We start from the raw sequence: 11,242 nt of genomic DNA on the forward strand, positions 1-11,242 counted from the left end.
GCAAGGGGCAGCCTGCAGACCAGCTCTGAGATGACTGCAGTCAGTCCTCCTGTGGAGCTGGGCAGCTGGCTGGTGGTTCTGGTGGCTGAGAAGTTTCCAGGGTTTCCTCAGGGAGAATAATCAATCTACCTATAGTATGATGGGCGAATACCTTGTCTGTGAAAGCCAAAACCTAACCCACATCATTTATCATTCAGCTGATATGTATTATTCAGTCTTCCTGTAACTTAAATATAGGTGAAAAACTTTGAGCATCTGTGAATTTCAAAAGAATATACCATTCCTTCTTTTCTTTTCCTTCCTTCCTTCCTTCCTTCCTTCCTTCCTTCCTTCCTTCCTTCCTTCCTTCCTTCCCTCCCTCCCTCCTTCCTTCCTTCCTTTTTCTCTTTCTTTCCTTTCTTTCTTTCTTTCTTTCTTTCTTTCTTTCTTTCTTTCTTTCTTTCTTTCTTTCTTTCTTTCTTTCCTTCCTTCCTTCCTTCCTTTCTTTCTTTCTTTCTTTCTTTCTTTCTTTCTTTCTTTCTTTCTTTCTTTCTTTCTTTCTTTCTTTCTTTCTTTCTTTCTTTCTTTCTTTCTTTCTTTCTTTCTTTCTTTCTTTCTTTCTTTTTCTTGTTTTTGGTCATGGGGCTTGAACTCTGGGCCTGGTCACTGTCTCTCAGCTCTTCAGCTCAAGGCTAGTGCTCTACCACTTGAGCCACAGCACCACTTCCTGTTTGGAGATAAGAGTCTTAGGACGGGCTGGGAAGGTGGCTTATTGGTAGAGCGCTTGCCTTGCATGCATGAGGCCCTGGGTTTGATTCCTCAGCACCACATAACCAAAAAGAAAAAAGCCGGAAGTGGTGCTGTGGCTCAGGTGGTAGAGTACTAGCCTTAAGCTGAAGAGCTGAGGGACAGCACCCAGGCCCAGAGTTCAGGCCCCACGACCAGACCCCCCCCAAAAAAAAAAAAAAAAGTCTTAGCACTTTCCTGCCCAGGCTGGCTTTGAACTGTGATCCTCAGATCTCAGCCTCCTGAATAACTAGGATTACAGCTGTGAGCCACCTATGCCCAGTGAATATACCATTCTTCAAGGCAACTCTGCTGAGATACAGAGCTGAGAGCTGGATGTACAACGTGACTTCATATCTCCGTCTCATGTATTCCGGATCTGGGCTAGGTAGGCACACAGCAATTGTGTGTTCAGTGAATGAACGACTTATTGGATGAATGAATATAAATAAACATTGTATCCTCCCTGTGAAGGCATCTCCTCCCTTGAGAATGTGATTAGGTTGTCATTACCTTTTCTGTGTGCAGGAGATCCTTTCTACCCTGTCGTTTTTCCTGTGTGTTTTAGCCAGACTCTGCAGCTATCCCTTTGTAAGCTACCTCTCTGCCTGCTCATGAGGTTGAGGCACGTGGGATGCTGCTGACCACCTAGGCCTGGGAGGTGGCCTTTCCTTGGGGAATTGACTTTACTTGGGTCACTATGTTCTGGAGTCAAGTGCTTGCTTTTGACAAGACCTAGAATATTTGTTTCTTAGAATAAACATGATGCGGGGAGGCACGGTTCAAGTACTGGCTAAAAGTGCTTATATCACGTATGAAATACCAGACTGAAATCCTTTTGAACAATTAACACAAACTTAAAAAATGACAGGAATGTAAAACAAGTTCTGTCTGGGGTGTGGGTATCCGTGGGAGGGGAAGGGAAAGAAGGATGAATAGGCCAAAATATTTTCTGTACATTTGTGAATATGGAGTTATGAAGCTGGTTTGGAAAGGGGAGAGAGGGAATGAGGAAGAATGATGGAGAGGAGAGCTACGATGGATAAGGTACATTTCATACATACACAGACATGCTAACATAAAACTCCCTGTACAACTATGTGATGCTAATGAAAGTGTGGAACAAATGAAAAACAAAACAAAACAAAAAGAATCAAAATGAACTATCCAAGTAATGGTGTTTCCATGACAAGAACTGTTGTGGATGATGGGGACCACTGTCATCTACTTCCATTGCATCGGTCTCAGGAAACAGCCCTAGAAGCAGAGCTGAGGGCTATGAGCCACTTAAATAGTCAATGGTACAGACTCTGGTAAGAGTTCCACATGTATAACTGGCTCAGTCTTCAGTAAAGGTCGCCTCTCTGTATGGCTGGAGGGGTGCCTCTGTTATTCTTGCTGTAGCCTCTCTGTTTCCCACACTTTGTGCTTAGTGCCATGGATACTGAGATGCACAGATTCTTCCCTGTGCAGACCTCTGGTACCATTCACTAGCTTTCTAATCTGTTTCTTCATTCAGGATATTTATTACATAAACACAGCTTGACATGGTCCTGTTCTTCCTCTCCCAAGGCCAGGAAAATATTTTTGCATACATCTGGTTTCTTTATTGAAGATATTAATTTAATTTTGAAGTAGCTTGATGAAATACTTTTTTGAGGCTACTGATATATTAAAAAGTAGAAATAATGCCCAGTGATGGAAACAAACATTATGGTATATTTAAAATATTTATCTTTGAAGTACTGATGAATTTTAACAGGCATGACTTTGTTTGGAGACAATGCTACCAAGTCTGAATTTGAAGTGCTTTGTCAAAGTGATCTCCATGACCAGTAAGTCCTCATCTCTTGTCCCTTATTCCTGTCTGCCTGGGGTCCCCTCAGCTGCATGCTCTCATCCAAGGCTGCAAAGTTCCTCCCAGGCTATCCCTGGCTCCCCGGTGCGTGCGCTACAAGGTCAGTTCTGGTCAGTTAGTAGTGAGTACCTACTACTTACCATACTGCCTACAAATGAACAGTCTCTGCCCTCAAGGAACTTCCCTTCGGATGGGGGAGGGAGCATGTGGACAGATTATTTTCAGGGTGATACAATGATGGGATAAAGGGATACCAGGGAACTTGGGGAACACTTTGTCTAACATGGAGATTTCCTGGATTTCTTTCTGGAGAGGATAACGCCTAAATTTTGCCAAAAGCCTTGTACCTGCTAGACCAATGAGCTGAGCTCTACTTTTTTTTTTTTTTTTTTGGGTCCGGTCGTGGGGCCTGAACTCTGGACCTGGGCGCTGTCCCTCAGCAATTCAGCTCAAGGCTAGCACTCTACCACTTGAGCCATAGCACCACTTCCGGCTTTTTTAATTTTCTGCTTATGTGGTGCTGAGGAATCGAACCCAGGGCCTCATGCATGAAAGGCAAGCACTGAGCCACCTTCCCAGCCCTGAGCTCTACTTCTTCATAACAAGCGAATTCCTAAAAGGTTAGTCAGCCTGGGCAAAGGCACAGAGGCATGAAATGACTAGGTTTGAGCACGTAACTGCAAATAGACTGCTCTTTCCTAAAGTTAGGAGAGGAGAAAGATATGAGGTTGGAGAATTCGATTGTGGAGGTCTTTGATATAAATTTGTAATGGGAAATTATTGCTGCAGAGATTTTTCTAGTAACCATTACATAGGGAGATATATGGTTTGGCGTGATCAGATCTGAAAGCTGTGCATCAGTGCTTCATGCCAGTAATCCTTGCTACTCAGGAGTCTGAAATCTGAAGATTGCAGTTCAAAGCCAGCCTGGGCAGGAAAGTCTGTGAGACTTTTATCTCCAGTTAACCACCTGAAAACCAGAAGCGCAGCTGTGGCTCAAAGTGGTATAGTGCTAGCCTTGAGCATAAAAACTCAGGGACAGCGCCCAGGCCCTGAGTTTGGGCCCCATGACAAGGGGGGTGGGGAAGGATAGATCTGAGCAGAGCAGTTCTGGAGTCTGGAGGCAGAGACTAAGGTAGTGGCACCAAGAGTGCGGAGGAAGGAGTTACTGTGGGAATTCTTAGCAGAGTCAGAATTTGGTGACTCACTGGATGTAGGGGTTAGGAAGTAAGACAACTCACAGATTTCTGGTTGGCAAATCGGGATGGAGGATGGTGTCATTAACCAGGAACAGGTGTGGGAGGCAGAGAATGGGTTCCTTGTTTGTAGGAACCCTTGTTTAGCATGGCAACTTGCATTCAGTTGGCATTTACTAAGTAACTTCTTTAACCCTTCAGAGGCTGCTGAGTGCTCTTGGAGTTTGTGACCCTCTGGGTCATGTGTTTGGTACTGTACTCTAAAACTCTGACCCTGGTGAGTGTGATCAGCTCCATACTGGCTTGTGTTCTCTCCAATTATATTTAAGACCATTTCCCCCCATCCTATCATACTTCTGTCTCTTTCCTTCTATTGTATCTTCTAGCCCTTTCTTCTGTTTCACGTGTTCCTCTTCCTGCTTTTTACACACAGGGCTTGTTTTCATCCTTCAGAGCCCAGCTCAAATGTTGCCCGTGTGGGGAGTCTTGTCTGGATCTGGCTAAGTGATTGTCTCTCCTCTACAAATCCACCATGACAGACTGCATTGTGGTGCTGTGGCTGGAGCTCTGGGAACTGCATTTCTGGAGGACAGCAGGAGAACCTGCTGGCTTTCTGTTAGATTGGACAATAGGTTGCTTTAAAAGAGCTTGGAAGCCGTGGGAGGAGAGAATGGACTTGGCTTGTTTCCCTCAGTGTCACCTTGGCAACAGCAAATGTTTCAAGCCTGCATTCTTTTTCACTCTTCAAATTCTGTAGTTGGGCAGGACTGCTTTTTGTTTTTGTTTTTTTGGGTCTGGTCATGGGGCCTGAACTCTCGGCCTGGGCGCTGTCCCTCAGCTCTTCAGCTCAAGGCTAGCGCTCTACCACTTGAGCCACAGCACCACTTCCAGCTTTTTCCTGCTTATGTGGTGCTGAGGAATCGAACCCAGGACCTCATGCATATGAGGGGAGCACTCTACCACTGAGCCACCTTCCCAGCCCTTGGGCAGGACTCTGTACTTTGAGGGTTGTCAAAGTGTGAGATCCTTTGCTCCAAAGGGTTTGACCTCTGAGGTTCTAAATCTGAATTGTAATCTCTTCCTCTCACCCCTGGCCATATTGTGCCAGCTGATTTCTCTAGATATTAGTTCTAACAATCTGTGTTTTCTTTGTGCTTTCCTAGGCCTCCAACATCTCTTTTACTTATTCATACATTAAAGGCTCTCAATAGCATCTCTTAATGTGATTTCTGCCTTTTAAAAAAGATCTGACCTGCCACTGACACTGAATCTGCTTTAGGACTCCAGTCACTCTAACAAATCATTAGATTGTCTTCACAGACATTTCCTAAGGTATATTTAAAGAATTTCCCCGGGCCTGGGAAGGTGGCTCAGTGGTAGAGCGCTTGCCTTGCATGCATGAGGCCCTGGGTTCGATTCCTCAGCACCACATAAGCAGAAAAAAAAAAGCCAGAAGTGGCACTGTGGCTCAAGTGGTAGAGCGCTAGCCTTGAGCTGAATTGCTGAGGGACAGCACCCAGGCCCAGAGTTCAGGCCCATGCCAGAACCCGCCCCCCCCCCCCAAAAAAAGTATTTCCCCCCTGCTTCCAATCTAGTTCTTCCATTGGATAAATGTCTCATTCATTGTTCTGGTCCTCAGTGCCTACCATGGAGCCTGGCATCGTGTAGGAACCTAGTGACTTGTAAAACCTGAAATTTACAAAAGCCTATACCTTGGTTACTGCTGAAACAATGGCCAGAATGGATTGATTCTTTTCTTTCCCTCCCTCCCTCCCTCCCTCCCACCCTTCCTCCCTTCATTCCTTTTGTGTATGTATGTGTTGTTCCTGGGGCTTGAATTCAGCACCTGGTCCTCTCTCAGCTTTATTGATTGAGGCTAGTGCTCTTCCACTTGAGCCGTAGCTTCACTTCTGGCTTTTTAGGTGCTTAATTGAAGATAATAGCCTCATGGACTTTCTTGAACTGTGGTCCTCAGGTAGCTAGGATTATAGCCTTGAGCCACTGGTGCCTAACTGGACTGAGCTTTAGCTTTTTGGTTTTAAGTCATCAACAGACTTTGCAACAATGTAATTCCCTTAGAGTCAAGCATATTTCTTATAAGCTTGTCAAGAGTACAATTCATTACTTGATATAGCCCCACCATCATCAGAACAGCAAGGCACACATTTAATTTGCTTGAATTCTTTTTTTTTTTTTTTTTTTTGGGTCCAGTATTGGGGCCTGAACTCTGGGCCTGGGCGCTGTCCCTCAGCTCTTCAGCTCAAGGCTAGCACTCTACCACTTGAGCCACAGCACCACTTCCGGCTTTTTCCTTATGTGGTGCTGAGGAATCGAACCCAGGGCCTCGAGCATGCAAGGCAAGTGCTCTACCACTGAGCCACCGTCCCAGCCCCTAATTTGCTTGAATTCTTAACCTAGGTAAACTATACTTGGGAATGATAAATGACTTACCTTATAAGAGTTTCACGAAGATCAAAAATAGATAAATTGGTTAGATTTACAAAGTTTAGTTAGCAAATAGTTTTAAAAATAATTTTAAGCTGGGCACTGGTGGCTAATGCCTGTAATCCTAGCTACTCAGGAGGCTGAGATCTGAGGATTGCGGTTCAAAGCCAGCCTGGGCAGGAAAGTCTGTGAGACTATTATCTTCAATAAACCACTAGAAAACCGGAAGTGGTGCTGTGGCTCAAGCGGTAGAGCACTCACCTTTGAGCTGAAGAATGCAAGGACAGCACCCAAACCCAGAGTTCAAGCCTCACGACCGACAAAAAAAAAAAAAAAAAAAAAATTACATTAAAAATGAAAATTAGCAACAGAATCCAATTGCTGTAACATGGAACATCACTGAACAACATTTACTTGGTAAGATAATTTGCTTCAGTTCTTTTAAGCATTGTGCTGATACAGTTTGGAACAACTAAAACAGAGTGCAAAGTGTGGTTAACTTCTAGAGAGTTGTGAGAATTTGAACACATCTTCTATAGACTTAAGTATGAGCTGAGAAGATGGTATGTTTTATATACTTAATTCTTTAATAACTTTGGGCAAATACATGCAAATACATTAAATGATATTGTTGCTCACTATGCCAAGTAGGACCATTTCATCAATCCTCCACTTATCAGTTTCCCTTGGATCCACTTCTTATATGACTTACACTTTCCTTTTTCTAGTTTGGAAGGAAAATGGTTCCTTCTTGTCAGGTGGGTTGAGCTATCATAGTCCTTAAGTCCACCCCTTCTTCCTTTTCTTTCTCCTTTTAGGACCCATATAGTCCATGATTATAGATCCAACACTGTTTTTTTTATCCTTTTTCAAAATCCACAAGTAGAAAAGCTTCCTTTTAAAACCTTACCAGTGTGAGACGCCATCTTAGGTCTTTCTTTTCTCATGTGCAAGTTCCAAACAATTTATGTTTAGTTATTTCCTTAAGACATAATTTTGTGACTTCCTTTCTCATGCACAGGTTCTGAAGAATTGAGTTTCTATTTTGCTTTTTAGATTTTAAATTATCTATGTAGTTGTACAAAAGAGTTATTATTCAACGAAGCAGTTTATGAATACAATGCACCCCACTGTCACCCCTTTCAACATTCTCACCCACTCATCCAGACCCACCCCTTCCCTTTCCTTAATTTTGTATATACATTGAATTATTGACAGTACTCGCCCCTTTCTTGTTTTCATTCACCCGCCCCTTCTCCCCCTTGAAATTGTGCTTTTATAGCCCACAAATGATTACTCAGTCTTCTTGACTTCATCCTTCTTGGCATTTCTTTTGCACTTGACAGCTGATTATATTTCCTGTGGTGCTTCCTTCCTTGACCATTCATCTTCCTTAACTCTTCTCCTTCCTTTTCTCTCCTCCTTGGTCTGTGAGATGCTGTACTCCCATTTCTTCTCTTCTACAAACTGTTCTTTCCTCAGTTCCTTCCACAGCTGCTTCTTCTAACACACCAAGGCCCTGTCCTCTTCTCTTGGCAAACCTTTCCTGGACAATCTTGTTTATTCACCTTGTAGATCATTACATGACCAGTCACCAACGTTGTATCCAGCTAGTATCTCTTTGTGAACTCTTAATCTAAGCTGTCAAATGCTCCTCCACAAAACCCATTTTCTTATGAGTGGTTTAGCCTTTACAAATTTGAAGTCAGTTATGAAATTCATGCTTTCCTCCAGGAGCACACTCACCTCCTCTGATCTCTCCTACGTCATCACCCCACCCCATACGTGCACAGCCTCCATCACTTCTTAGCTGATATTCTCATTCCAGTTGCTGTCAGGGATTTTCCCTGAAAAGACACCTCTGACTATGAAAATTCCCCGATCAAATACCTCTTAACTGTTTTAGGTTTATTCTTCTAGAATAAATCTAGATGTGTTAACTTGGCATTTAAGAACTTCATAGTTTGGATGTTAAATGTATACTTTTTAATCTTACAACAACTTGTATCAACTTTTTTTCTATAGTTTATGTCTAAGGATATGGGTTTTCAGTCAGATTGCTAAATTTGAGTTCTTGTTCCCTTATCTTAGCTGTATGAGTATGGACAGGTTTCTTAATATCTCTGGTTCATGTTTCCTCGTCTATAACATAGGCATAAAAAACGTAGGGATTGTTGTAAAATCTGAACATTGAAAGTACCTGGCACATAAGCTCCAAGTGCTTCATTGAATAAATATTTACTGATGCTTACATATATATATATATATATATATATATATATATGTATATATATGCACACACACACATACACCAGGAACTCTTCCAAGGGTTGGGGGTATTACCAGTGAACAAAAATACCCCCCTTGTCTATTACCACCATCTGAAAAGTGTCCCCATGTTTTTATAGAGCTATTCTGGATGATGACATTTATTTTATCGCCAGCACAGATTTTCCTGGTTCCTACTGTATTTCAAACATGATTTAAGAAAGCCTTACAGGTACTTAATCCCCAATTTTCTGAGTCATTAATGAATTTTCTTTCATTTCAAAGAATTGTATGTGTTTGAAATTTGCTTTTGTGGCATGTAATTTTAATTTTAAATCATCAAGTATTGAAATGTACTTACTGTTCTCCAACTAGCACTGGATAGAGCAGGCAAACTGCAATTCTCTTATTTTCTAATCGGTGTTTCACAATGCTAAAGAACCTAATGCTGTTTTTTTTAAAACAAATACTACAGTAAGATAAAGTTACATTATACCACATTTAAAATCTCCCTCTCAGCATTTAACTTTGGGGGTATACTCTAACTATTCCTCTTATCTAGGCAGAGGTCCATCAGAATGGCATGAAAATCTCTTAAGAATAAGGCTCACACAACAAAATTTTAAATAATGATCAAGGATTTTTTTATTCATTAAGTTTCAGTATCATTACAGAAAATGTTATGGTACAGAGTTGTTTAACATTATTTTGTCTTTGCTCTTGATTTCCACATGAATGCTGGTAACACTAATATCTGTACAAGATCAGTCTTTGATTTAGTTTTTTTTTTTTTTTGTTCTGTACAATTTTAAATGTGTTGATTAAAAAGGCTGTCAGCACTTAAGGAAGCATTTTTTCCCCCAGTTTGTTTGTTCAAATAAAAGGTATCCAGTTACTGCCCAAGAGTCCTGTGCCATGGCTGCTTGGGGGAGAGGCTTCCCTGGGTGCTCAGCAGGGAGGGTTCTGGACGCAGGGCCGCACCTCCACCCAGTCACTCTTCTTTTGGCACGGTGCACATAAACACGAGATACATGATAAAGAACAAGCAAAAGCTCTCTGTAAAGCGGTTATGAAGCATACTAAGAAGGGAAATCCAAGTGTTGCCTACGCTAGTATAAATAAGCAGACAGCCTTGATTTAAGAGCATAAGTAGTTGTATTTTAAAGATGAGAAAAACACAAGTTCTGCAGGCACCTACCGCTGTCTACTAAAAGCTATCGCTATCAGACCTAGCATTGAACACACAAAGCAATTTGCAAGAAAGGAAAAATTTTGCTTTGATATAATCAGAATAGAGTTGTCTGTTAAGATTTATTCTTAGGTGTTGTTTTCTTTAAAAGATATTTAAATTCATTTGAAATATAGTTCAAGATGTTGACTATACAGATCAACTTTTATCCAAATCAGAAAAACTAGCTGTGCCGTTGCATATTACAGGATACAGTCAATGATATGTGGACATGCATCAAAGCTTTCTCCTGCTGGTGACTATCATAGCCGCCCAATGACCATGACGTCCACCACCTCGCCCTTGTGAAGCTCCACATACTGCTCTGTCTTTGGAGGTAGCATCAGTAGTCCATTGGCGCTGCGCATGCTCATCAGACGGCTGCTCATCTGATTACCTGGAAGGAAAGTCTCTCATTACAGCAGCATTAGCATGATGGTATATGGATTTAGAACACTTGGAGATTTAAAACACCCCACCCCCTCCCAAACAGACAAACAGAAATGCAGGGCTTCAAGAGGAAGAGAGAAAATCAAATTTCTCAGGATCTTTTTAGGTGGCTACATAGTATATCCTACACATTTTTGCCAAAACTTGAAAAAACAAACATTAGAAATACTTGTTTAGAAGAATAAAATTAGGAATTTATAGACTATGTAAAATGCAACAGAATTTCCCAGTTCAGGTTAAAATGTTTTATGTGTCTGAAAAGAGAGGCTTCCAAAATCTGTTAATACAATAAGAATAACAACAGTAGCAGCTTCTATTTCTTTACCAAGTGCCCGACAGGGTAACAGGTACTTAACTATTTATGTGACTCTCAAAGATTCAAAAGTATCTAAGTAACAGGCTTAGAGTACTGATAATGTTAAGTTAGAAGGCAATTTGAATACAGGACTCTGAAAGCAAAGCCAATGTGCTTGGTAACCACATTAGCTGGCTGATGATTGCACTTGATATAGGATCTTTGTTTGAAGGATAATACAGTTTTTGTGATATTGCATCCAAAGTTAGGCAAAATAGGACTAGAGAAGTTAGTGATAAAAGTTTGAGGTTTAGCTGAGTGCCAGTGGCTCATGCCTGTATATCCTAACTACTCAGGAGGCTGAGATCTGAGGATCACGGTTCAAAGCCAGCCTGGGTAGAAAAGTCCATGAGACTCTTATCTCCAGGAAACCAACAGAAAACAGGAAGTGGCACTGTGGCTCAAGTGGTAGGGCACTTGCCTTGAGTTGAAGAGCTGAGGGACAGTGCCCAGGCCCAGAGTTCAAGCCTCACGACCAACAACAAAAAGTTTGAAGTCTAGAGCAGGTAACTACAGAGCACTGAACTAACAATAGTAATTTCTCTGTTTTTAAGACTTACCAATATTTAGGTACTATAGAGCTGCCAATACCACAGTATAAACTGCACTTTCATCAAAGAGGAGTGAAAGATGATACAGCAGCAGTGCCTTCCTTTTCCTACAACCCATGTTATGCT

At 41.8% G+C, this 11,242-nt stretch overlaps 1 protein-coding gene across 1 annotated transcript in view; it reads right to left on the reverse strand.

Annotated features, from left to right (window-relative positions):
* Positions 1 to 9,174: 9,174 nt before the first annotated feature.
* LOC138809403 (gephyrin-like) overlaps positions 9,175 to 11,242 on the reverse strand; it is a 30,731-nt gene continuing 28,663 nt past the window's right edge. The window contains exon 6 of the mRNA XM_069995928.1: positions 9,175 to 10,157. Coding sequence (XP_069852029.1) covers positions 10,024 to 10,157 — 134 coding nt within the window. The 3' untranslated portion in view covers positions 9,175 to 10,023. The remainder of the gene's footprint in view (positions 10,158 to 11,242) is intronic.

This window comes from Dipodomys merriami, unplaced genomic scaffold (assembly GCF_024711535.1).
Source record: "Dipodomys merriami isolate MVZ:Mamm:240054 unplaced genomic scaffold, mDipMer1.0.p SCAF_497, whole genome shotgun sequence".
Lineage (NCBI taxonomy): Eukaryota > Metazoa > Chordata > Mammalia > Rodentia > Heteromyidae > Dipodomys > Dipodomys merriami.